The sequence below is a fragment of the Aquarana catesbeiana genome, linkage group LG01 (genome assembly GCF_042186555.1).
Source record: "Aquarana catesbeiana isolate 2022-GZ linkage group LG01, ASM4218655v1, whole genome shotgun sequence".
In the NCBI taxonomy this organism is placed as follows: Eukaryota; Metazoa; Chordata; class Amphibia; order Anura; family Ranidae; genus Aquarana; species Aquarana catesbeiana.
In genome coordinates this window covers 529,321,251-529,348,191 of record NC_133324.1, presented here as the reverse complement: position 1 = coordinate 529,348,191, position 26,941 = coordinate 529,321,251, and the positions used below count along the sequence as shown (strand labels likewise).

The following is a 26,941-nucleotide window of genomic DNA, read 5'->3' as shown; positions in this document are numbered from 1 at the left end:
ATTTTCCGCCTTCATGGTGTTCCTTCCTATTTCATTTCAGACAGGGGTGTTCAGTTTACTTCTCGTTTTTGGAGAGCCTTTTGCAAATCCCTCAACATTACCTTGGATTTTACCTCTTCTTACCATCCCCAATCCAATGGCAAGACTGAGAGCGTTAATCAGAGTTGGAGGTCTTTCTCCGTACCATGGCTCATCACGATGATTGGGCATCACTACTCCCGTGGGCAGAGTTCACCCACAATAATCATGTCAACGTCAGTTCTCAGAAAACAACCTTTGTCACTATTTATGGAAGACACCCTCAACTTCCTCTTCCTATGACCTGTTCTTCCGACATTCCAGCTTTGGCTACTGTTCAGGAATCATTCAATTCCATGTGGGCTGACGTTAATGATTCCCTCCAGAAAGCTGCCAACAACTTCAAGAGTTTTGCTGACCGTCGCAGGCGTAAGCCACCTTCTCTTCAGCCAGGAGACTAAGTCTGGCTCTCCACCAGGAACATCAGACTCTGGGTTCCTTCTCTCAAATTTGCCCCAAGATTCATTGGTCTGTACACCATAACTTCTGAACTGAATCCAGTTTGTTTCAAGCTCCATATTCCCAAAAGCCTCAAAATCTCTAACTCCTTCCATGTTGCCCTTCTGAAGCCTTTAGTCCTCAATAATTTCTCTCGTCCTCTTTCTACCGCAGCGCTGGTCTCTGAAGATAATCAGGAGTATGAGGTTAGCCAAATTTTGGATTCCCGACTCTGTAGAGGCATTCTCCAGTACCTCGTGCATTGGAAAGGGTTTGGTCCTGAGGAGAGGACATGGATCACGGCTTCTGAGGTCTTTGCACCTTGTCTGTTGAGGAAGTTTCATTTGAAGTTCCCCTTTAAACCTGGCCCAGGCGGGAAAGGGGGAGGCCTCGTAAGAGGGGGGGTACTGTCATGGTTATGCCATAGAGTTTTGTCTGTCAACTTACCTGTCTCCATGTGTTCATCTCTAGAGACCAGGTGACTCTCACCTGACTACTTTTATAATCTCTCCTCTAGCATGGCTCCACCCCAGCTCCTATCAGAGATCTCTATATTAACCTCTGCACTGCAGGCCAGCCCTGCTGAACAACCTTTGTGTGTTTGGCTTCCTGTTTCCTGCCTTCTGTGTGCGCTTCTCAACTATTCCTGTCTGCTCGTGACCCTGACCTTTGGCGTTTCCCCGACTATCCCTGTTTGCCTGTGACCCTGAACCTTTGGAGTGAACTCTGTTGTCCTTGTCTGCTTGTGGCCCCGACCTTGGCTTATTCCCTTACTATCCCTATCCTCCTGTTGCCTACTGTGGGTGTGAGCTGGGGGACCCTCGGGGTCGTGACCTGGAGCCAGTTGCAGCCCAGTCCATCCTCACCACTAGAGGCTCTGGTGAACACCTGCTGGCTCTTAGACTCCGCACCCTAGGGAAACTTACGCTCTAACCCCAGTGGGATCCGTGTTGGTGTTCCAGCGGCCCTGCCTTCCTTACCACCCTGACTCCCATCCACAGCAGTCAGCCGTAGGGTCCACTACCTTGCGGTGCACTCCTGATCCCAACGGTGTGCATATGTCACCTAGCCTCAAGGTGACCTGACACTAACCCACTATGGTTACACCCTTCGGTCCGCCGAACCATCTCCAACCCTATCACCCAACATTATCTACCTATCTGGGACAGGGTCAAATTTCGCAGTCACCTCATAATCTGCTTCTCTCCTTTTTACGCAATCCAGCTTTCTATCCTGCTTGGACCTCACCCACTTCTTTCCATGCATGGTCCTCTGCTAACATCTTTCGTGTTTACAAATTCATGACTCCTGACTCTTTGCGAGTCTTATGGAATCCCAGGCTCAGAGTTCTTCCGTTATCTCCAGATCAAACCTTTTTTAACTCCCTACCTGTGCACAGGCTCCTCCCTTCCCTCCATGTCTGGCTTTGAGTGGACCCACATGCTTGAAGTCTTATCTCTACTCTATGTGCCCAACTGATCAACTGAGCTTTTACGTCTCCTACTTCCCTTCCCATGTCTTTAAATGGGAGGGTGACCTTGGCCTTTAACTGAAACCTGCAGATTGGACTGAGATTTTGTTTGTCACAAAATCTTCCTCTCAGAATTTAGTCCTCATGCGATGGTATCTGGTCCCTGCCCGGATTGCTAAGTTCCTCCCCACCTATTCTTACATGGGTGTAATGAAGCAGGCACTCACCAACCTATTTGGTGGGACTGCCCGATTGTACATGTTTTTTGGGCAGAAATCTTTCATATGCTCACCACTCTTTGACACTCCTGTCGATAAAAGACCCTACTACAGCTTTACTCAACAAGAAGCCACTGAGCCTAACTTTCCTTCAGTTTAAACTACCGTTACAAGTCACCACCGCAGCTAAACAAACCATTGTGAAGGCCTGGAATTCACCCCACTTTAGTGTATTTGAAATCAAACAGAATAACCCAAGCCATGGTCCATGCAAATGTTGAGGCAACTCTTTTAGACAGGGTGAGTAAGTATGAGAAACTGTGGAATCCTTGGGTGAAACATTATCTGTCTGTTGATTTGGATTAAACATTGTTGCTTCCCTAATATACGTGGCACACATCTAATTAGAGCCCCATATTGAGCTTCCTAGGCCAATCCACCCCCTGGAAGTCCCCTACCCCCACCCCTATTCTTCCCTTTCTACTTTTCTTCCCTATTTTCCTTTTCTTTTCTTTTTGTTTTCTGGCTCTGTTCTTCATTACTTTTTCTACTTGCAGCCTAATCTTTTAGACACATTCCATAATCTGCTATAATATGTTAGTGTCCCACGTATAAGTTTTGTAATGGTTTAACACTGTAGTGTCATCTTGGAGATGCACCTCCCTATGGCTCTAGTCTTTATAGATATACCATATGGTTTGAGGCCTTTTAGTCTCCAGTGTGTTTAGCTTTTTGTTGTCCAGTGCTGAACGGATAATGCTCTTGTCCTATATTATTAGATTCTGATGCCCATCAGAGCTGACCCTATCTGGTTCAGCGTCTATTACTGTTCAATTTCAACCTTTTTTTATCTGGGTTGCCTATGTGCAAACTAATGGTTGTGATTTTTGTGATCCATTATGCCTTACCTCCTTTTTGCTTATTGGATTGTATTTGACTGGCTGAATTTTCTTTTAATAAAACATTTGAACAAGAATAAAGATATAAAAATAAATAGTTTTGCTACTTTTTTAAATTACCGTATTTATCGGCGTATAACACGCGCCGGCGTATAACCCCAATTTTAGGAGGGAATTGTAAGGAAAAAAAACTTAAGGAAAGAAACTTACATTTAAATGCCCATCAATGCAGCCTTATCAGTGTCCATCTGCAGCCTTGTAGTGTCATTTGCAGCCTTGTAGTGTCATTTGCAGCCTTTCAGTGTCATCTGCAGCCTTGTGTCATTTGCAGCCTTGTTGTGTCATTTGCAGCCTTGTTGTGTCATCTGCAGCCTTGTGTCATCTGCAGCCTTGCCCAGTGACACTGCAGCCTTGTAGTGTCACTGCAGTTTTTAAAAATGGTGCCACCGAGAGACACAGAGCTGGTCCTGTGTCTCTCGGTGGCTCTCGGCTGCTTTCGGCTCCTCTCGTAGTCCTGTGGGTGGAGCCGAGTGGCGCCGACATTCATACATAGCCGAGTGTACTCAGCTAGGTTCGGCTAGCTCCACTCACAGTCACGCCCAGTCCCTGTGTTATGTCAATCTTAGGGCGGGACTAGGCGTGACTGTGAGCGGAGCTAGCCAAACCTAGCCGAGTACACTAGGCTATGTATGAACGTCGGCAGCGTTCGCTCCTCCGCTCACAGTCGGCGGGGATCGGCGTATAACACGCACCCACGATTTTCCCCTGATTTTAAGGGGAAAAAAGTGCGTGTTATATGCCGATAAATACGGTACATTACCCCTTATATTTTGAAACCTAAACATATTTGTTTTTAAACTTGATATGTGGCTTATAGCATTCAAGCATGCATCAATAAAACTGCAAAACTGCAAACTGACATTCCAAAAGAGAATTAAAAGACATTTTGAACATATTAAATGATTTACAATAAAACACTCCAAAATGTATTTGGTATGTCACAAATAAAAAGTTAAAAGAAAAGTGATTTAAATTATTACATTCAAAAATGTATTGTATTGCACCTTGTTTAGTAAATGGTAGCAAATCAACATATTCTTACTTTTGACATTGGTATGACCAACCACACTATTAAAACCAACAGTTGTAGAAAATTAAAAAAAAAAATTAAAAACTTACCAATAACGGAAGCCAACACAGGCTAGCGATGATCATGATCCCAATGAGCTGGACCATCATTTCCACTTCACTGTCTCTTCTTCTTTGAACAGACTCACGGTCATGATAAACTTTGCAGAGGGTCACTACACTGATGGTGTTGAGGATAAAAGAAAGACAGACAGCAAATATGCCTGTCAGTGAGAATATTAACCCAAATGCTTTATTATTTGAATCTTGCAGCAGTGTTAGAAAACACCAGGATTTAGGAAATTGTAAAGTATATTTTCCAATGCCCATAATAGGCAATAGAGACAACAAGAAAGAAAAACTCCAAACTATGAGCACAATACCCCAAGCTCTTTTTTTGGAAACATTGGCAGAACGTGAAAAAGGTCTGTTTATACCAAAGAAGCGTTCAGCAGCCATGGAGGCACCAAGAAGAAGAGGACACAGTCCATAAAAGACCATAGAAAGTCCAAAAAAATTACAAAGATGGCAATTTTTATCAAACATCTGCCAGTCAAAATGTGTAATATGGTAAGACACCACAATAATACCAGTTACTAATAGTCCCATGAAATCTGTTACCACCAATCCAAGAAGGAATATTAAGAAAGAGGAGCGTGAGCGACTCTGAGTTTTCCTTGATGCACTAGCTAACACAAAAAAAGCAAATAGATTGGAGCCAAGGCCAACGATTGAAAAAATAGTAGAGAACCACAAAGAAGTGATAGGTTTTTGACCTGCAGTTGAAGTTGTCATATTGATATATCTGAAGCAGGATCCTAAGGGTGAGGCCAAAATGCCCTTTTCTATTTCCATGGCAGGGCATAGATTATCTTCACTTCCATTAACAAGATGCATTCTAGGATCGGTTGAGAGTATTATTACGGTTTATTAAAATATAATTTGCAGTAGAATCTAAAGTCCCATTATTTTTTGTTGACGTTTTGAAAGACTTGACAATTGGTTCTTTAAAAATGTTCATGCATATTCCAGAAACTGAAAAAAAAAAGAAAATGTATGAAACAGTTTTAGTTTTTCTACTCTAAGTTCATATTCAAAACAAACCACAAGTCTCAATGAAGGCAATAATTTAAAAAAACTTATTATATAATTTAACCAATTAGCTTAACAGTTTTTTTATTTCAAATAAAGGATATAGCAGTGATTTTTTTTCTCTTAAATTTCACATATATTTTTAAAGGTAGATATTATCCTCATCTCCTCATTTGTGTTGGCCACGAGAAAAGGTTGGCAGTGCAAACAATTTAGTTTTGTTTGTACACAGACTGGGGAGCTACTCTCAAAGGCCCTGACAGCCAAACACTCCATCTCCATCTTCCACCCAAACTCCACACTGCCCCATCTGGGCTGACCCTGAGGATTTGAGGGGGCCTTCCCCCCCCGCCAACCCCTCTGTTGGGGATTGGTCAAGGCCCTCAAAATACTCCAGCCAGCTCCTCCTATACCCCCCTCCCAAATGCTTTTTGAACCCAGCAAGCAGGGAGGAGTCACCAGTCTACCTGAGTTACTCACAAGCATGAACCAGAAAAACACACAGGCTTGGCTGCAAGCCAAGCCTGACATCAATCCTTTCATTAGCACTCTAGCCACGCTAGGGGGTGCTACACTCACCCCACCTAATGTCCAGCCTGTCCCCATGGCTGGAAATTTACAAAAAGTGTTACTCCTGGATCCAGGAGCAAGGGCATTCCATAAAAATACTATTTTGGAGAAGGGAAAAGGGAACAAACTGGGATGGGGCTATGATACTGTCAGGAAAGGTTCCACCTGCTGGTGGTGCTGTTGGACATTTGGCTTGCAGTACTGATGTCCAGCAGCGGGTGTCTCCTGGCAGTCTGGAACTGTCAGGAAAGGTTTCACCTGCTGGTGGCACTAGCTGATCCTGGGGCCGCAGTACTGGCATCCACCAGCGGGTGTTTCCCAGTGTGGAGCCAAAATTATCTCCTGCGATCAGGCATCACCTGAGCCTGATTGCAGGAGATGTGTATTAATACCCAGCAAACACACACTCACGCTTGCCTTGGTATCGTCCCTGCGCCCTGACCTGAACCTGTGATCTGACCCTGACCCTGGTACCTGAACCTTGTGCCCTGTACCTAAACCTGTCCCTCCTGTGACCCTGTTACCTTTACCTTTGCCCTGCAACCTGATCTGTCCATCCTCTCCCTGTCCTGTTTGCTCCCTGCCCCCATCTGCTGATCTCTTCCGTTGATGACCCTGGCCCGGCTACATTTACATTTCTAATATTCCCCATTTATTGTATATACCTGTCTGACTGTTGTTATTTGTGGGTCTTTGTATGGTAGTTGGTTAGTTGTGCACTGTGTTGTATTGGAGGTGTTGTATTTATATTTCACTTACTTTAATAAAATACTCTATTTTCACTTTACATGCATTTGGTTTCCTCTTTTGTTGTTCACGCAGTTCTGGTCACTCCTGATTCATGACAGTATACCAAGGCCATCCCTGACCAGAAGTGAGTGCACAGAGGAACCATCTCGGTTCTGTTTTGCTTTGCTGGAAATTAATTATGATGCGATTGTTTATTATTCTCTGCTGGCGTCAGAGAGTGGTGAATATTGCCGCCAGACACCGAAAGATTGGACCAGTGACCAGCTGCTAGAGAGCATTCAATTAGCTGACTCCCTGGTTGATCAGGGCTATATGCTGTTTGGGGATGTTCAGCCTTTAATTCAAATGTGTGCAGAGGTGGCCCTGCCCTGTATTCCAAAGGGCTGTGATGATTTTTCTCCCCCTTTCAGTGTTAATCGGGTCGTGTCTCTGGTGTGGCTTTTGGAGGATGATTTTACATACTTTTTTGAACATTACTCAGCTTGTTCCCAACAGGTGATAATGGAGTGTGTTGATTCTGTACAGTCCCTTGTCAGACAGGCAGCATGTAAACTACAATTTGTTCAAACATTACTCAAAGCATGGTCTGATTTATTGCACTCATCCTCAGCCAGCACACAACAAACCATTTGTGCTACCAGACACCTGCCTGCTCAAATGTCTTTTCCTCCATCACCCATGGCAACCTCAATATACTCTGCTTCCCACCAGATATCAATACCCTGTTTCTACTCACTGCACCTATCCTGCCTTTAATCCACCTGCCTCTTCTCTGCTGTCTACAACAACCCCATAAAAACTTCCTCTAGCCACTGTCCCCTCTTCCTTGCCGTATTCCATCTCTTCTCTCCAGTCTGCTGCACCCCCTACCTACAGTCCTGCAGTCACCTACAGAACTTCAGTGGCTAAGGCAAAGAAAAAACATAAGTTTTTTCCAACCCATATGCTCCTGCCATTAACCCAACCTGTCACTACTCTAGCCAATCTGCTCCAGCCTGCTCCCGCACCGGCCGACCTGCTCCAGTCTACCTCCATGATTACCAATGGGGTCAAGTTAGTCTCTGATGGTACTGAACCTAAAGACCCACCTAACCCTGCCAACTTCCTGCCTGCTGTCCAGCCTGAAGTTTCCGTGCCCATGTCCCAGCCTGAAGTTCCGGTGCCCATGTTCCAGCCTGAAGTTCTGGTGTCCGTGTTCCAGCCTAAAGTTCCAGTGTCCATGTTCCAGCCTGAAGTTCTGGTGCCCATGTTCCAGCCTGAAGTTCCGGTGCCCATGTTCCAGACTGAAGTTCCGGTGCCCGTGTTCCACCCTGAAGTTCCAGTGCCCATGTTCCACCCTGAAGTTCCAGTGCCCATGTTCCACCCTGAAGTTCCGGTGCCAGTTTCCCAGGCCTGAAGTTCAGGTGCCCGTTTCCCAGCCTGAAGTTCTGGTACCCGTATCTCAGCCTGCTGGGCCGGTGCTCAAACCCAGCCCATGGAGCCGATGCCCATTGCCCAGCCTGTGGAGCTGGTGCCCATTACCCAAGCCTGCGGAGCCGGTGCCCGCTACCCAGCCAGCTGAACAGGAGTCCATCACCCGGCCTGTTGAGCCAGTACCTGTCACCCACCTTGCTGAGCCAGTGCCCGTTATCCAACCTATTGGGCCGGTGCCCGTTACCCAGCTTGTTGAGCCGGTTCCCGTTACTCAACCTGCTGTCATGGTGCTCGCTGCCCAGTCAGATGACCTGGAGCCTGCTGCCCAGCCAGAAGACCTGGAACCTGCTACCCAGCCAGATGACCCGGAACCTGTTGCCCAGCCAGATGACCCAGAACCTGCTGCTCTGCCAGATGACCTGGAGCCTGCTACTCAGCCAGATGACCCAGAGCCTACTGCCCAGCCAGATGACCCGGAGCCTGCTGCCCAGCCAGATCACCTGGAGCCTGCTGCCCAGCCGGATGACCCAGAGCCTGCTGCCCAGCCGGATGACCCGGAGCCTGCTACTCAGCCTGATGTGCCTCTGTCCGTTGCCCAGCCTGATGTGCCTTTGTCAGCTGCCCAGTCTGATTTGCCTTTGTTCGCTGCCCAGCATGATGTGCCTCTGTCCGCTGCCCAGCCTGATGTGCCTCTGTCCGCTGCCCAGCCTGATGTGCCTCTGTCCACTGCCCAGCCTGATGTGCCTCTGTCCACTGCCCAGCCTGATGTGCCTCTGTCCGTTGCCCAGCCTGATGTGCCTCTGTCTGCTGCCCAGCCTGATGTGTCTCTTGCCTGATGCCCAGCTTGATGTGCCTGTGCCTGCTGCCCAGCTTGATGTGCCTGTTCCTGCTGCCCAGCTTGAGGTGCCTGCTGCCAAGCTTGATATGTCTATGCCTGCTGCCCAGCTTGATGTGCCCGCTGCCCAGCTTGATGTGTCTGTACCCATTGTCCAGCTTGATGTGCCCACTGCCCAGCTCAATGTGCCCACTGCCCAGCTTGATGTGCCTGTGCCCGCCGCCCAGCCTGACATGCCTGTGCCCACTGCCCGACTTGATGTGCCACTGCTCGCTGCCCAGCTTGATGTGCCTGATTGCAGATCCACATGGTAGTACTGTGGCCCCCACTCGCTGGATACTAGATGAGTAAGTGGCTCGTCGCAATGCCCGCACCGGACCCAGGCATTGACCACCGTAGTCAGTATCCGGCATTCAGGACACAACAGGCATAGTCACTCTATCCCCTTGATCAACCCGAGGGTGAATCCCCCACGATGCTAAAACCAGACACTGATGTCCACCAGTGTCCGCTCCTGCTGATCAGGTAACCAGGTCAGCGCTGGATATACATGAGCACACTCCGCCATCTTGCTCCTCTCTGCTAGCAGGGTACACTGGATTTCCTCCAGGGCGTAGCTCTACTCCCAAGTTTCCAGACAGGCTGCTTACAGAAAAAATATTTTTCTTAAAATTTTTTACTATTTATTCTCAGTAAACATTAAGGAACTAAAAAATATATTGTGACTGGAGTCACTATGGGCAGAGGGTTTGTAGAACCCAGCTTATCTTAGATAACTCTGCAAACTCCTTGTCCATCTTCCCCGGCCCCTCCTATGCATAAGTCTACCTTGTGTCTATTTGGGGGAAAGGGTGACCAAGAACCCCAGTTGGGTCAGCATTAACCAGACTCACCGTACAACCACACCGGCCTCAGCATTTACTTTTACCCCTGTTATCCAGGGTTCTAAATGTGTGGTTTGTGTTGAAAGAATGAAGGGGCTCTTTCACCTGGGACATAAACATTTCTGAAAAATATCCCTCAAGAAATATATGAAGATAAATTCCACCTTTTGTCTCAGACCATTGCTAAATAGTTTGAGGTGGGGTGGAGGTTGTTATGTGTTTGTTAAGTGCCACTGTTCTATTGTTTCTCTCTGCCTTGGGAGCAAAGTATTATGGGATGTATATGTGTATGTTGGTTAGATGCTAGAGGGGAGGGGGGTTTCTCCAGCAGCCCCTCCTAAAGATGGTCTACTGTTGGAAAGTTGAATATACCTGTGTGTCATGTTACTGGAAGAGGTAAAGGGGATTGTCCCTGAGTGTGTATCACTTTGTGCTTGTGTTTGAATAAACAGTCTTATGCTTCTCTTCACCCTACACTGATGCCTCGACAAGTGACAGGGACCTTGGATCGTGCTGCTACCAGACAAGGTAAGCTTATACAGTGGATATACCCTTCTTGAGTACGGGGGTCCATCACATATATGTATCCAAATTTGCTAACAGATTAAAGCCTTTTTTGTCCTAAAAAAGTGACATATAACACTCTAGAGTAGACTAAAAAAACCAAGATATAGTTTGCTGTACTGAAACATCACCACAATGGGGGCCTGCCATTTCTGAGGCACAATAAATACAACTCATTGCCCTTCTGGGCCCTGCCATGTTCAAACCAAGTGACTAAGGCTTCAGCTCGACTCCTCCTAGGCCACACCCTTTTGACATGTTTTGGAAGGGAGACCTCTATGACTAAGCCCTGTCGGTGGGGCGAATTACATCAAAAAGCATGGCCTGGGAGGAGCTGGGCTGAAGCCACTTTCTACTCTAATGCCATGTACACACGATCGGACATTGATCGGACATTCCGACAACAAAATCCATCAAATTTTTTCCGACGGATTTTGGGCCAAAGTTTTCTTGCATACACATGGTCGCACAAAGTTGTCTGAAAATCCGATCGTTTTGAACGTGGTGACGTAAAACACGTACGTCAGGACTATAAACGGGGCAGTAGCCAATAGCTTTCGTCTCCTAATTTATTCTGAGCATGCATGGCACTTTGCGCGTTGGATTTATGTACACACGATCGGAATTTAAACGATCTGATTTTGTTGTCGGAAAATTTTATATCCTGCTCTCAAACTTTGTGTGTCGGAAATTCCGACGGAAAAAGTCCGATGGAGCCCACACACGATCGGAATTTCCAACAACACAATCCGATCGCACTTTTTCCGACCGTGTGTACAGGGCAATATAGTTATATACTCTTATAGTACTGTTATAGTTGAGGCTGTGTGTTGAGTTATTTTGAGGGGACAGCAAATGTACACTGTTATACAAGCTGTACATTCACTACTTTACATTGTAGCACAGTGCCATTTCTTCAGTGTTGTCGCATGAAAAGATATAATAAAATATTTACAAAAATGTGAGGGGTGTACTCACTTTTGTGAGATACTGTAGCAAAGTAGCATCTTAAAATTTTCCTAACAATGTCTTTTGAAACAAATTACTGAAGGGTGTAAGGTTATTTACTTTCTGGAGAGCAGGGAACTGACAACAACAAAAAAATAACATAAGACATAGACATTATATACAAAATATTCAGAAAGAATTTTCAGTCATAACAGGCTACTAAAGCTGGGAACTGTGTATGAAACATACCCTATAAATGTAAAATTGTGCATTACATAGGGATGAACTTTATGTTCGGGTCGAACATGAGTTCGACTCGAACATCGGGTGTTCGAAAAACAAACATTATGGTGTGTTAGCGGCAAATCTGAGCGCCGCATAACACCCCATAATGCACTGCGAGATCGCAGTGCATTGCTGTATGATGTTTGGCCAAAGCATGCACCATAACATGCATGCTTTGGCCAATCCCAATGCCCTCAGCTAAGAGAGCCATAAGTGGCCAAAGGCAAGGTGCCTTTGGCCAATTATGGCTCAGGGGGACTAAGTCCATGCCCCACACTATATAAGGCTGCCTGCACATTGGCCCTATGTAGTGTGTTGTTGGCGTGGATGGAGAGAGAGTGTGATTTAGAGCAGGCAGGCGGGCAGGTTATTCAGTTAGCTGCAGTGTATTTTATATATATATATATACAGTCAATCTCATATATATATATATATATATATATATATATATATATATATATATATGTATATATATATACTGCATCCAGTGTAGCTATATCTGACTGCAGGCCATTCCTGGTGCACTTTTTATAATATACTTCAGGCGGTGTACACAGTACAGTGCACCCATAGTGCAGTTGCTACTACTTTTCTGGTGGTGTACACAGTACACAATACAGTGTACAGTTTTTCGGGAGCAGTGATTTTAAAAATGCTTAAAGTGAAACAATAAAAGTGAAATATTCCTGTAAATATCGTGCCTGGGGGGTGACTATAGTATGTCTGTAAAGTGGTGCATTTTTCCCGTGTTTAGAACAGTCCCTGCAGCAAAATGACATTTCTAAAGGAATAAACATCATTTAAAACTGCTTGCAGCTCTAATGTATTGTCGGGTCTTGGCAATATAGATGAAAATCATTGAGAAAAAAGGAATAGGTCCCCCCAGCACATTACCACCATTACCAGGCCCTTTGGGTCTGGTATGGGTATTAAGGGGAACCCCACACCCAAATTAAAAAAAAAAAAGGCATGGGGCCCCCAGGCCCTATATACTCTGACCAGCAGTATACAGGCGGTCCCCAGGTTACAGACAAGATAGGAACTGTAGGTTTGTTCTTAAGTTGAATCTGTGTAGCTCCAGCCAAAAAATCTATTTTTAAGTTTTTTGGATAACATAGGGAAGGGTTATCACCCCTGTAACATTTGTTTTACTGTCTGTGCCCCTGTTCAGAAGATTCCACCTCACTTTCTGTCCCAATTGGATTTTAAACATTTTGGGTTATTAGCGAAACAAGGATTGGTGATAAAGCATCTGTGGAGACATATTTTTCCCATATTAACTCTTACAGGAGAGAATTTCCTCTCACTTCCTGTTGTCTCCCTCCGTTTGTAAGTAGGAGTCATTTATAAGTCGGATGTTTGAAAATAGGGGAGCGCCTGTATCTACTATATGGCCTGCCCTATATACTCTGTGGAAAATTGGGCCTTAGGTGTTGGTGGTACCAGAACACTGTAATCCCTCACAGTTACTCTTGGTGGGCGCTGGAATGGGCCCTGCTGTGAAATATTATATCAAGAATTGTAATTACATGCCCCTGTTAAACAGGGGCAGAAAAATTGGGTCTTTGGTGGTGGTGTTGCCACAACACTGTAAGCCCTCACAGTTACTCTTGGTGGGAGCAGGAACGGGTCCTGCTGTGAAATATTATATCAAGAATTGTAATTACATGCCACTATTAAAAAGGGGCAGAAAAATTGGGCCATACGCGGTGGTGGTGGCACAACACTGTAAAGCCTCACAGATACTCTTGTTGAGCGCAGGAATGGGCCCTGCTGTGAAATATTAAATCAAAAATTGTAATTACGCGCCCCTGTTAAGCAGGGGCAGAAAAAGTGGGCCTTAGGCAGTGGTGGTGGTGCCCTGAACCAAAAATATTGGAATAAGGGACAGGGCACTTGAGGCAGAACAGCGGGAGGAAGAGGAGGACTTCCTTACCTCTCAAGGCCCCCTTTATCCAGATAGTATTCCTGCGGGCCAGTTGATCACACAGAAAAAAGAAGAGGAGGAGGAGGATTGTGTCAGCATGGAGGTGGAGGATAACACTCAGCATCAGCAGCAGTCTATAAGGGATCGTTTTCAGTCCCCCCCTGGGAGAAGGTGGTTGCAGATCATGTGATCCTTAGTGACCCAGAGGACTCAGGATCAAATGCCTCTCAAACTTACGCTGCATGGCCTCCCTGATCCTGCAAAGCCTGCAAGAGGAGCCTAGGATTTGTGGTATCAAGGAGAGGGATCATTACTGGCTAGCAACCCTTCTTGATCCACGTTACAAGGGTAAGGTTGCAGAACTTATCCAGCCTTTGCAGAGGGAGCAGAGGATGAAACATCTTTGGGAGGCCTTGCAGAAAGGTTTGTGCAATGCGTTTCCAGAGCCTGGGAGGTTAAAATTTTCTGGTGCTGGACAACGTGTTGCTGAGCCTTCGTTCAGTCACAGAAAGAGCGGTGGAGAAGGTGGCCAGCTGACCAATGCCTTCAGACAATTCTTCAGTCCTCAGCACCAAGGTCTGATCGGTTCCAGTAACCATCGCCAGCGTCTGAATTACATGGTGCAGAAATATAGGGGCAAGATCAAACTTGGAGACCTTTCCAATAGAACATCCACTGGGTTACTGGGTCTTGAGGATGAACCACTGGGCTGAGCTTGCTCAATATGCAATTGAGCTCCTGGCCTGTCCTGCATCCAGCGTTCTTTCTGAAAGCACATTCAGTGCTTTGCAACCGATCACAGAGTGCGTCTGTCCACAGACTCTGTTGATCGGCTCACATTCATAAAAATAAATCAGTCTTGGATCACCAGCTACCAAGCACCTGATGCTGATGAAACCGATTGTTTTTTCTATGGATGTAGGATTCCTTGAAGACTGCCTATGCTGAGTGACTATCCTATTATGCTGAGTGACTATCCTATTCCTCCTCAATCTTCATGATGATAGCTTCTAAGAATATTTTTGGTTCAGGGCACCACCACCACTGCCTAAGGCCCAATTTTTCTGCCCCTGTTTGACAGGGGCGCATAATTACAATTTTTGATCTAATATTTCACAGCAGGGCCCATTCCTGCTCTCAACAAGAGTATCTGTGAGGCTTTACAGTGTTGTGCCACCACCACCACCGCCTAAGGCCCAATTTTTCTGCCCCTGTTTTACAGGGGCATGTAATTACAATTTTTGATCTAATATTTCACAGCAGGGCTCGTTCCTGCGCTCAACAAGAGAATCTGTGAGGGGTTACAGTGTTGTGGCATCACCACCACTGCCTAAGACCCAATTTTTCTGCCACTGTTTAACAGGGGCATGTAATTACAATTTTTTATCTAATATTTCACAGCAGGGCCTGTTCCTGCTCCCACCAAGAGTAACTGTGAGGGCTTACAGTGTTGTGGCACCACCACCAAAGGCCCAATTTTTCTGCCCCTGTTTAACAGTGGCATGTAATTACAATTCTTGATATAATATTTTACAACAGGGCCCGTTCCTGCACTCAACAAGAGTATCTGTGAGGCTTTACAGTGTTGTGCCACCACACACCACCGCCTAAGGCCCAATTTTTCTGCCCCTGTTTAATCAGGGACATGTAATTACAATTTTTGCTCTAAATTTCACAGCAGGGCTCATTCCTGCGCTCAACAAGAGAATCTGTGAGGGGTTACAGTGTTGTGGCACCACCACTACTGCCTAAGGCCCAATTTTTCTGCCTCTGTTTAAAAGGAGCGCGTAATTACAATTTTTATCTAATATTTCACAGCAGGGCCTGTTCCTGCGCTCAACAAGAGTATCTGTGAGGCTTTACAGTGTTGTGCCACCACCACCACCACCACCACTGCCTAAGACCCAATTTTTCTGCCCCTGTTTAACAGGGGCATGTAATTACAATTCTTGATATAATATTTCACAGCAGGGCCCGTTCCAGCACACATCAAGAGTAACTGTGAGGGCTTACAGTGTTGTAGTACCAACAACACCTAAGGCCCAATTTTCCGCAGAGTATATAGGGCAGGCCGTATAGTATATACAGGCTCTCCCCTATTTTCAAACATCCGACTTACAAATGACTCCTACTTACAAACGGAGTCAGGCAACAGGAAGTGAGAAGAAATCTACCCCTAGGAAGGGAAATTCTCTCCTGTAAAAGTTAATACGTGAAAATGTGTCTCCACTGATACTTTATCACCAATCCTTGTTTCCCTAATAACCCAAAATTTTCAAAATCTAATTGTCATTGGGACAGAAAGTGAGGTGAAATCTTCTGAACAGGGGCACAGACAGCAAAACAAATGTTACAGGGGTGATAAAAAAAAAAAAAAAATGCACCACTTTACAGGCATACCATAGACACCCCCCAGGCATGATATTTAAAGGAATATTTCACTTTTATTGTTTCACTTTAACCATCTCAATACAGTGCACTTACACCCCCTTCCTGCCCAGACCAATTTTCAGCTTTCAGCGCTCTCACACTTTGAATGACAATTACTCAGTCATGCAACAGTCTGTACCCATATGAAATTTGCGCCCTTTTTTCACATAAATAGAGCTTTCTTTTGCTGGTATTTAATCACTAGTGGGTTTTTTATTTTTTGTGCTATAAATAAAAAAGTCTGTAAATTTTGTGAAAAAAATGCCTTTTTCTTTGTTTCTGTCATAACATTTTGCAAATTAGTAATTTTCTTCATAAATTTTAGCCAAAATTTATACTGCTACATATCTTCGGTAAAAATAATCCAAATAAGTGTAAATTACTTGGTCTTTGTAAAAGTTATAGAGTCTACAAACTATAGTGTCAATCCTTGAAAATTGAACACATCTGATCACACCTGATGTACTGAAGGCCTATCTCATTTTTTGAGACACTAACAAGTCAGGAAAGTACAATTCCCCCCCCCAAATGACCCCTTTTTAGAAAGTAGACATTCCAAGGTATTAAGTAAGTAGCATGGTGAGTTTTTTTAAGTTGTAATTTTTCCCACAATTCTTTGCAAAATTAAGATTTATTTATTTATTTTTTACAAAATTGTCATATTAACAGGTTATTTCTCTCACAGAGCATATGCATACAACAAATTATGCCCCAAAATACATTCTGCTACTCTTCCCGAGTATGGTGTTACCACATATGTGAGACTTTTACACAGCCTGGCCACATACAAAGGCCCAACACTGAAGTAGCATCTTCAGGCGTTCTACAAGCATAAATGACACATCTCATTTCTCAACCACCTACTACACTTTTGAAGGCCCTGGAGCGCCAGGACAATGGGATTGCCCCCAAAATGAACCTATTTTGGAAAGCAAACTCCCCAATGTATAATCTATGAGGCATAATTAGTCTTTTTAACGGTTCATTTTTTTCCAGAAGTTTTTGGAAAATGTGTAAAAAAAATCAAAACGCATTTTTTTTACACAAAGTTGTCCATTTATCAGATATTTCCAACACATAGCATGTACATAGCAAAGATGACACCCCAAAATACATTCTGCTACTCCTCCCGAGTATGGTGTTACCACATATGTGAGACTTTTACACAGCCTGGCCACATACAAAGGCCCAACACTGAAGTAGCATCTTCAGGCGTTCTACAAGCATAAATGACACATCTCATTTCTCAACCACCTACTACACTTTTGAAGGCCCTGGAGCGCCAGGACAATGGGATTGCCCCCAAAATGAACCTATTTTGGAAAGCAAACTCCCCAATGTATAATCTATGAGGCATAATTAGTCTTTTTAACGGTTCATTTTTTTCCAGAAGTTTTTGGAAAATGTGTAAAAAAAATCAAAACGCATTTTTTTTACACAAAGTTGTCCATTTATCAGATATTTCCAACACATAGCATGTACATAGCAAAGATGACACCCCAAAATACATTCTGCTACTCCTCCTGAGTATGGAGATACCACATGTGTGAGACTTTTACACAGCCTGGCCACATACAAAGGCCCAACATTGAAGTAGCATCTTCAGGTGTTCTACGAGCATAAATGACACATCTCATTTCTCAACCACCTATTACACTTTTGAAGGCCCTGGAGCACCAGGACAATGGAATTTCCCCCCAAAACACCCCATTTTGGAAAGCAAGCACCCCAATGTATAATCTATGAGGTATAATGAGTCTTTTGAATGGTTCATTTTTTTCCAGAAGTTTTTGGAAAATGTGGAAAAAAAATACAAAAAAAACGCTTTTTTTTTTACACAAAGTTGTCCATTTATCAGATATTTCCAACACATAGCATGTACATAGCAAAGATGACACCCCAAAATACATTCTGCTACTCCTCCTGAGTATGGTGATACCACATGTGTGAAACTTTTACACTGCCTGGCCACATACAAAGGCCCAACATTGAAGTAGCATCTTCAGGCGTTCTACAAGCATAAATGACACATCTCATTTCTCAACCACTTATTACACTTTTGAAGGCCTTGGAGCACCAGGACAATGGAAATATCCCCAAAATCACCCCATTTTGGAAAGCAAACACCCCAATGTATAATCTATGAGGCATAATGAGTCTTTTTAATGGTTCATTTTTTTCCAGAAGTTTTTGGAAAAAGTGGAAAAAAAATGAAAATGCATTTTTTTTTCACACAAAGTTGTCCATTTATCAGATACTTCCAACACATAGCAAAGATGACACCCCAAAATACATTCTGCTACTCCTCCTGAGTATGGTGATACCACATGTGTGAGACTTTTACACAGCCTGGCCTCATACAAAGGCCCAACACTGAAGTAGCATCTTCAGGCGTTCTGCGAGCATAAATGACACATCTCATTTCTCAACCACCTGTTACACTTTTGAAGGCCTTGGAGCACCAGGACAATAGAATTGCCCCCAAAGTCACCCCATTTTGGAAAGCAAACACCCCAATGTATAATCTCTGAGGTATAATGAGTCTTTTTAATGGTTCTTTTTTTCCAGAAGTTTTTGGAAAATGTGGAAAAAAAATGAAAACGCATTTTCCTGGTGCATCTTCATGGCAGCATACATATGGGTTGTGACTCCGCCCCCACAACCTGATAGGACTGGTTAACTATAAATCAAAGACAGACCCAGCTCACAGCATTCTCCTTTTTTTCCTCACCTGATCAAGACTGGAGTCGCGAGATATCCCTTACCGCTTGTCGCCCCAGCCAGGTTCAGCCTCTCCTGGGTGGAAGTCCTTCCTGTACAGCCTCTAAACGAAGCTATATGGTTGGAGCCCCATTCTGGTGGTCTGGGGGGCATATTTCAGCCTCTCCTGGGCAGAAGTCCTTCCTGTACAGCCTCTAAATGAGCTAGATGGTTGGAGCCCCATTCTGGTGGTGCAGGCTTCTCAAAGAAAGCTTTAAACAAGCTTTGACGTAAGTGACAGCGTTTCCTTTTGCTTTCCATATGCTTTTTACTTCTTTTCTCTGTGTTATGGGCGTTTGCCATCTCCAAGATGGCTGCAGCAGTGCAAGTACACTCTGAGCATGAGAGGCAGGAAGTGATGCGGCCTCTGTGTTTCCTGGTTAGAGCTTTTCCAGGATGGTGATCTGATCATGCTCCGCCACTGATATCATTGCTAATGGCAAATGTGAGTTCTAAATGGTTTTATGGCATTTTTGAGCAACAAATGGTGGAGCTCTCTACTCATGCATGCTGGATGCTTATGTGGTCATTGTTTGCAGGTATGTTTTCCCTTTTTATGGCATTCACCTGTGTTTTTCCTTTTCCCTTTTCTATGTTATCTCTGGGATCACTGTGTTGGTCTCAGTTTCCACTAGTGCGACTTGTCACTGCAAAGTCGCATGACAAGCCGTACCCCATGTTTTCCAATGAGTACTGTAACAAGCCCCTTGCTCGCTCGATTCCACTCTCCCGTCACTCCTCTGCAGCTATTGAATCAGATTGCAATGTCTGATGGTTCGGTCATCCAATCCCCTGGGATTAGAACTTCAGCTATGTGCCGTTCTAACCCAGTCGTGATAACTCAGAACAAACACCAGGCAGGCTGTATGTAAGTTCAAACAGGAAATACAGGCTCTTTTATACACAAACAGTGGAGGTGCATACCTCCGGCTCATATTACTCCAACAATACACCTGTAACCTAATTAACCTAATTAACATGGGCTAATTAACTAATCCCTTTAGACAGTTTAGATGACTCAGACATAACTTTTAGGCCAGACTGGCTGGCTTGTAACTTAACATTATCACAATAGCAGAGTTAATAGCAGAGTTAATTAAACACAAACAACAATGGGGATCTAAAGACTCTTAGATCCCATACTAGAGACTTATTTACAATACACAATTTAGCAGACAACAGACAGGTAGCTGGAATTGATGACATTAGCATTTAACAGTAGGAGTCCCAACGGTATGAATCAGTCACTATTCCAATATGGCAAATACAGGGTCCCCAGAGTCTGTGTGTCCTGGGGGACCAGGACCCAAATCCACAGTAACCACCTCAAGGGTCCCCAGGCATACAGCTCACAAAGAGCACCATTCCCCCAAATGCCAGGGTCCACGATCGATCGGCAAGAGGCTAGCATACAGTCACCTCCAAAAGTCTCTCTCCCGGCTAGGTCTGTCACATTTCTCCCCTTTCGGCAGGAGACTAACACAGGAGGAGACCCCAGACGGGTTGACTCCGAAGTTAATAAGTAGTTCCAGTCCTCTAATGCCTGTACCCACACAGTACCCCAAACAAATTGTCCCCAACAAAGCATTACTCACCCAGCCAACCTCTGCCCCTCTCAGAGAACATATCTGCCGCTGGGGAGAGGCCTGGACTGGCCCTTCTCCCTGGAGTCCTTTCTGCCCCTGGAGAGAAGACAGGGTGTCTGGGCTCACTCCGTCATGCTGTTGGGAATCTGGGCCGACTGCCCAGCATCCCTGGGGTATACAGGTGGAGACTGAAGTCCCATCCACCTTCACAGGAAATCCATCCTCTGTTAGTTGAGGGCAGAGTCCAGCAGTACTCGGCCCTGTTGCCAGCCCTTCTGCTGGAAACCCCACCCCATCTGCTCCGGCTAACTGTTGGGGAGGGACGACGAACACCTCCTCTCCCTTCTCCCCCTGTATCCTGAACTGCTGCTGGGAAGTGACCACCTCCTTCTCACCCTGAGCCTCCGGAACCGCCGCAAGTGTAGGGCAGAGATCTTGGACCCTCTGTCCGGTTGCCAGCGCTTCAGCTGGGGAAGTTCCTTGTAACTTCACAGATACTTCTGTTGGTGCTGGGCAGAGCACAGTGAAGTTTGGCCCTAATAACAGCTCTTCTTCTGCTGGAGGCTCACCAGGTTGTTCTTCCTCAGCAGAAAAGTCTATCAAATCCCCTGTCTCTGCAAGTAAGTCTTTCAGCGTGGCTCTCCTGCAGGCTGGTTTGGAGTGTCCCAGTAACTGGAGAGAAAATCCCATGGCTGCCAACCAATGTAACGAGCCCCTTGCTCGCTCGGTTCCACTCTCCCGACACTCCTCTGCAGCTATTGAATCAGATTGCAATGTCTGATGGTTCGGTCATCCAATGCTCCGGGATTAGAACTTCAGCTATGTGCCGTTCTAACCCAGTTGTGATAGCTCAGAACAAACACCAGGCAGGCTGTATGTAAGTTCAAACAGGAATCTCTTTTATTCAAAAATACAGGCTCTTTTATACACTAACAGTGGAGGTGCATACCTCCGGCTCATATTACTCTAACAATACACCTGTAACCTAATTAACCTAATTAACATGGGCTAATTAACTAATCCCTTTAGACAGTTTAGATGACTCAGACATGACCTTTATCCCAGACTGGCTGTCTTGTAGCTTAGAACCCCCAATCAACATTATCACAATAGCAGAGTTAATTAAACACAAACAACAATGTGGATCTAATGACTCTTAGATCCCATACTAGAGACTTATTTACAATACACATTTTAGCAGACAACAGACAGGTAGCTGGAATTGATGACATTAGCATTTAACAGTAGGAGTCCCAACGGTATGAATCAGTCACTATTCCAATATGGCAAATCCAGAGTCCCCAGAGTCTGTGTGTCCTGGGGGACCAGGACCCGAATCCACAGTAATACCACCTCAGGGGTCCCCAGGCATACAGCTCACAAAGAGCACCGTTCCCCCAAATGCCAGGGCCCACAATCGATCGGCAAGAGGCTAGCATACAGTCCCCTCCAAAAGTCTCTCTCCTGGCTAGGTCTGTCACAAGTACCGTTCATATCTGTATTCATAGACCTTAAGAATACTCAGGCATTGCTTCAAGTTGCATCAAATTGCAGCAAAATCTTGCAACTTTCAGGTCGCAATAGTGGAGACTTAGCTTATGCTGATTTTCATTTCAGTCTGCTGCTTTGCTCTGTTTCTATGGGAAATGCTGTCCAGCCAGACCACCCATTGCTTTTAAGGTATAGGGATTAGGTAAGTAATGAAGATTGAGAAAAAAGAGAGCCAATATCTATAGTCCTAAAAGGACTACAAGATGGAGGGAGCCTTCTGACGGTCAAGACAAAGTCACCATCTAAGAACAGACATCAAGGCAATGTTGATTTAACTCATCATCTCACCCCTCATTATCATTGCTCCCCGTTTACAAACATCACAAGTTACCAGCCCTAATAGTCGCTGCATTTGTGGTGGAAGGTCATTTGCCTGCCAAGCTAGTATGTCAAATCTGCCTGGTGCAAGCACTATACAGCCCTGCAAGGACCTCAAGGTGAAGAGACCCTGCTAAAAGCCAGAACAGTCACCGTTCAAAGCACAGACATACAGGCAACATTGATCAACGTCATCTACTCACCTCTCATTTTGTTTGCTCTCCGTTTACAAACACCACAGATTACCAGCCCTAATGGTTGCTGCATTCGTGGTGGAAAGTCATTGCTTGACAAGCTACAGTGCATAAATTGCCTAGCACTTCCAACCAGAACCAGTAGGTGGTGTCCAAATAGGAAAGCTTGCACAAGCTTTGAAGATTGCCCAATAGAGACTTTTTTTGCAAGGACAGCTAAGGACGCAATTGCCTGGGTTGAAGTTAGAAAGTACTAATTTCCTTCACTGAACAACTGGAAGAGTTAATCCAGGAAGAATTGAAGGGGTCAGAGAAAAATGCCCTTATAAACAGGCTGTCAAAACTGTATACCCTGAAAAAGCTAGAGGTCAATCTGCTGCAGTCTTCTCCGATGATGGATGCATCATGAATATAGCTGGCAAGATATGGCACATTCAAGGAGGCTCTAGTCCGAAAATTAGATCTAGATCTGAAGTGCTCCTTCATACTGTAGCATCTGCAGGTGCTGGCACACCAGCAATAACCAGCCCATGTGCTGAATGAGTCTTAATGGGAGTGGTTTCATAATTGTCAACCAGCTTCTGTACCTGCAGGACTCTGAGGAAAGTGGCAGGGTCTGCATCCCTTTAGACGTGATTCCCTTTTGGGAGTATCTTATCAAAAATGAAATTTTTATTGTGGTGGATGCCAAAGAATCTGACTTTTATCTTGGTGCAGACTTCTGGGAAATTATGTTTAGGGGGGTGTTATGTACACATTCTGTGTGCAGAGCATGCTCAGATGGTCGTGTTTAATTGCATTTGACAGAAACTGCAGCCCTGTAAAAAAAAAAAAAAAAAGTGGTGTAACCCTTTAAATAGGCCCGTCTGGAAGAAGTGAAGAGACAAGATGGAAACAGCTTTATAAGAGCTGAAATTGGCGGCATACTCTGTGGTGGATGTGTCAGACATTAATTGATGTTTTTCAAGAGCGGTGTTCCCCGCGGTCACAGCAAGAAGTGCATTATGACTGAAGCCATGGTTGGTGGATCCCCCCAAAAAAAAAAATGGTGCAAGACACCAGAACACAGATCCAATCTATTTGGGAGTAGACAGGATACAGCCACCATTAGCAGGTCAGGGCGAATATCATCTGACAAAAAAACTGAAAATTCAAAGGTCCAGAATACAGGTGGCGACTCCTAAGTAGACACCAGGAGGCAAGATCCTACGGACCGGGAAAAAGATTAGTAAATTAACAGGAGAAGTACCCAATCTTCATTATTGAAGCCTTAAAGCTCTAAGGCTCCTGTCTTAGGAGAACAGTGGAAGTCCCTTTTAAGGGTGCACTAATCCAGGGGGTGCCTGTGCAAAGCTTTATGCACACACCTGGAGGGAAAAACCTTCAGGATCAGTGGGCCATATCAGCTATATTGGCGTGACACTGGCGGAAGTTTAAAGGAGGTCCGCCTTTCTGGTACAATGATTTTTATTGAAAAAGTATAACATGACAAACTCACCCATGCAGGGGCATAATTCAATGAGCAAACTGATCATATAATATTGACAGGTAGGAAGTCCACCTTTCAATCTCTTCCAGTCAGCCAGGCTACCAGAGTTGATGGGAAAGTAAAAAATTCTGTTCCAGTTTGTAGCTGGATAGAAAAAAAAAAAAGAGCAATCGTGAAGGTTCCAGTTACCCATGGGAGATAAGGATTCAGTTCACCTCTGTTCCTAGCAAAAATAAAAAATGGAAACCTGGTAATCTGTGCCCAGTGCTAAAGTTAAAAATAAAAAAAATTGACAAGCAGCACAGGAAGTTAAAGTCGTGCAAGATGGGAAAACCTCCAATCAATTATAATATTCATAAATCTGGGAGACTGGATTCTCCTGTAGGTTTATCAGACACCTACTTGTCCCAATTCATCCTCAAGGGAATTTCCATCCTCTGATAGAGAAAGCCAAAGGTACTTTGGGAGTGAAGTCTCTACCAGCAGAACAGTGCCGAAGTATCCTTGGCTCTTCGTAACTGACCAATTATTCTCAGATGGAACATTATTACATCAGACCCCAGCTAGAAAGGTTGGGGGACTCATTTCAAAGACCAGGCTGCTTAAGGTCATGGGATGTTAAGCTCATGAGGAATAGTATTGAATTTCTTGAACCGAGTAGTGTTCAAAGCACTTCTGTCATTCACTCCTTTTAGCAAGAGGAGCAAGATTTGTACTGTGCCTAGGCAGTAGTGGAAGGTTAGAATTCTTAGGCTGTCAGTGGAGCTTCCTGAATCAATAATTGCAAATGTACCATTTGGCTTAGGAGGCTCTAGTGTCTCTCTCTCCTACTCTTAAGCATTGAATCACCACTGCCCCTTCCAGTGATGACGGATTCGCTCTCTCATGGACAGTTTTGCCATCCAGCTCCAAGAGACTACTTTTGACGGCATTGAGAGGCAGTGGCTACCAAGTCAAGTATGCTCAGTGCAGGTAGTGCCTACCTTGTGTCAAACCAGAGAGGTCTTCATGAATTAGATTTACTAAATGATGCAGATCTCACACAGCAAAAGCCTGGAGTCCTTTAACACCTAAACCAGCCAAGGTTCCACAGTTCTTACAACTGGGGCTGAACCGGGGCCTAGGTTCAAATATATGTTTAAAGCTCAAAGTTCACCTTTCTCTGCACTTGCAGGAGTTTAAGGAGTCCTTAACCCTAAGTGATGCAATTCTTAAAAGGCTTGCATGACGTTATAGGCTTCCCAGGAAACCATTGTTCCCTATGTGGAACTTGCTTATGGTCCCCATTTCTATCAAAGACTCATTTCTATCCTACAAAATTGACTACACTCTGCAAACCCTAAAGACCGTATTTCTGGTTGCTACAACCTCTGTGAAGAAGGATGTCAGAACTACAGGCTTTGCACTCAAGGAGCCTCACTTAACATTATACCCGGACAGAACAGAATAGTCCTAAAACTCCAGACTGCTTTTATCCATGGGGTGTCTTTCTCCTTCCAATTTAATCAGGAAGTCAATTCTCTAATTCTGTTTCTGTAACTCTCACCATTTCTGTAATTCTGTAACTCTCACCATTTGGGTGGGTATCTGTATGCTGCCATGAAGATGCACCAGGAAAGGAAAATTACGGAAAGGTGAGTATACAACTTTATTACACAAAATTGTCCATTTATCAGATATTTTATGGTTAATTTTTTTCCAGAAGTAGCATCTTCAGGCGTTCTACAAGCATAAATGACACATCTCATTTCTCAACCACCTATTACACTTTTGAAGGCCCTGGAGCACCAGGACAATGGAATTACCCCCAAAATCACCCCATTTGGAAAGCAAACACCCCAATGTATAAATTATGAGGCATAATGAGTCTTTTCAACGGTTCATTTTTTTCCAGAAGTTTTTGGAAAATGTTAAAATAAAATCAAAATGCATTTTTTTTACACAAAGATGTTCATTTATCAGATATTTCCAACACATAGCATGTACATAGCAAAGATGACACCCCAAAATACATTATGCTACTCCTCCTGAGTATGGAGATACCACATGTGTGAGACTTTTACACAGCCTGGCCACATACAAAGGCCCAACATTGAATTAGCATCTTCAGGTGTTCTACGAGCATAAATGACACATCTTATTTCTCAACCACCTATTACATTTTTGAAGGCCCTGGAGCACCAGGACTAGGGATGAGCTTCAAGTCAAACTCCTGTTTGACTCGAACATTGGCTGTTCGCCCGTTCGCCGAACAGCGAACAACTTGGGGTGTTCGCCGCAAATTTGAAAGCAGCGGAACACCCTTTAAAAGTCTATGGGAGAAATCAAAAGTGCTAATTTTAAAGGCTTATATGCAAGTTATTGTCATAAAAAGTGTTTGGGGACCTGGGTCCTGCCCCAGGGGACATGGATCAATGCAAAAAAAAGTTTTAAAAACGGACGTTTTTTTGGGAGCAGTGATTTTAATAATGCTTAAAGTGAAACAATAAAAGTGTAATATTCCTTTAAATTTCGTACCTGGGGGGTGTCTATAGTATGCCTGTAAAGGGGCGCATGTTTCCCGTGTTTAGAACAGTCTGACAGCAAAATGACATTTCAAAGGAAAAAAGTCATTTAAAACTACTCGCGGCTATTAATGAATTGCCAGTCCGACAATACACATAAATGTTCATTGATAAAAACGGCATCGGAATTCCCCACAGGGGAACCCCGAACCAAAATAAAAAAAAAAAATGACGTGGGGTTCCCCCTAAATTCCATACCAGGCCCTTCAGGTCTGGTATGACTATTAAAAATGGCGTGGGGTCCCCCTCAAAATATGGATTTTAAGGGGAACCCCGCGCCAAAAATTTTTAAAAAATGGCGTGGGGTCCCCCCAAAAATCCATACCAGACCCTTATCCGAGCACGCAACCTGGCAGGCCACAGGAAAAGAGGGGGGGAGGAGAGAGCGCCCCCCCTCCTGAACCGTACCAGGCCACATGCCCTTAACATTGGGAGGGTGCTTTGGGGTAGCCCCCCAAAACACCTTGTCCCCATGTTGATGGGGACAAGGGCCTCATCCCCACAACCCTTGCCCGGTGGTTGTGGGGGTCTGCGGGCTGGGGGCTTATC

The 26,941-nt window shown here is 44.6% G+C and overlaps 1 protein-coding gene across 1 annotated transcript in view; it reads right to left on the bottom strand.

Annotated features, from left to right (window-relative positions):
- TBXA2R (thromboxane A2 receptor) overlaps nucleotides 1–26,941 on the bottom strand; it is an 892,108-nt gene that overhangs the window by 349,433 nt on the left and 515,734 nt on the right. The window contains exon 3 of the mRNA XM_073594743.1: nucleotides 4,284–5,267. Coding sequence (XP_073450844.1) covers nucleotides 4,284–5,129 — 846 coding nt within the window. The 5' untranslated portion in view covers nucleotides 5,130–5,267. The remainder of the gene's footprint in view (nucleotides 1–4,283; nucleotides 5,268–26,941) is intronic.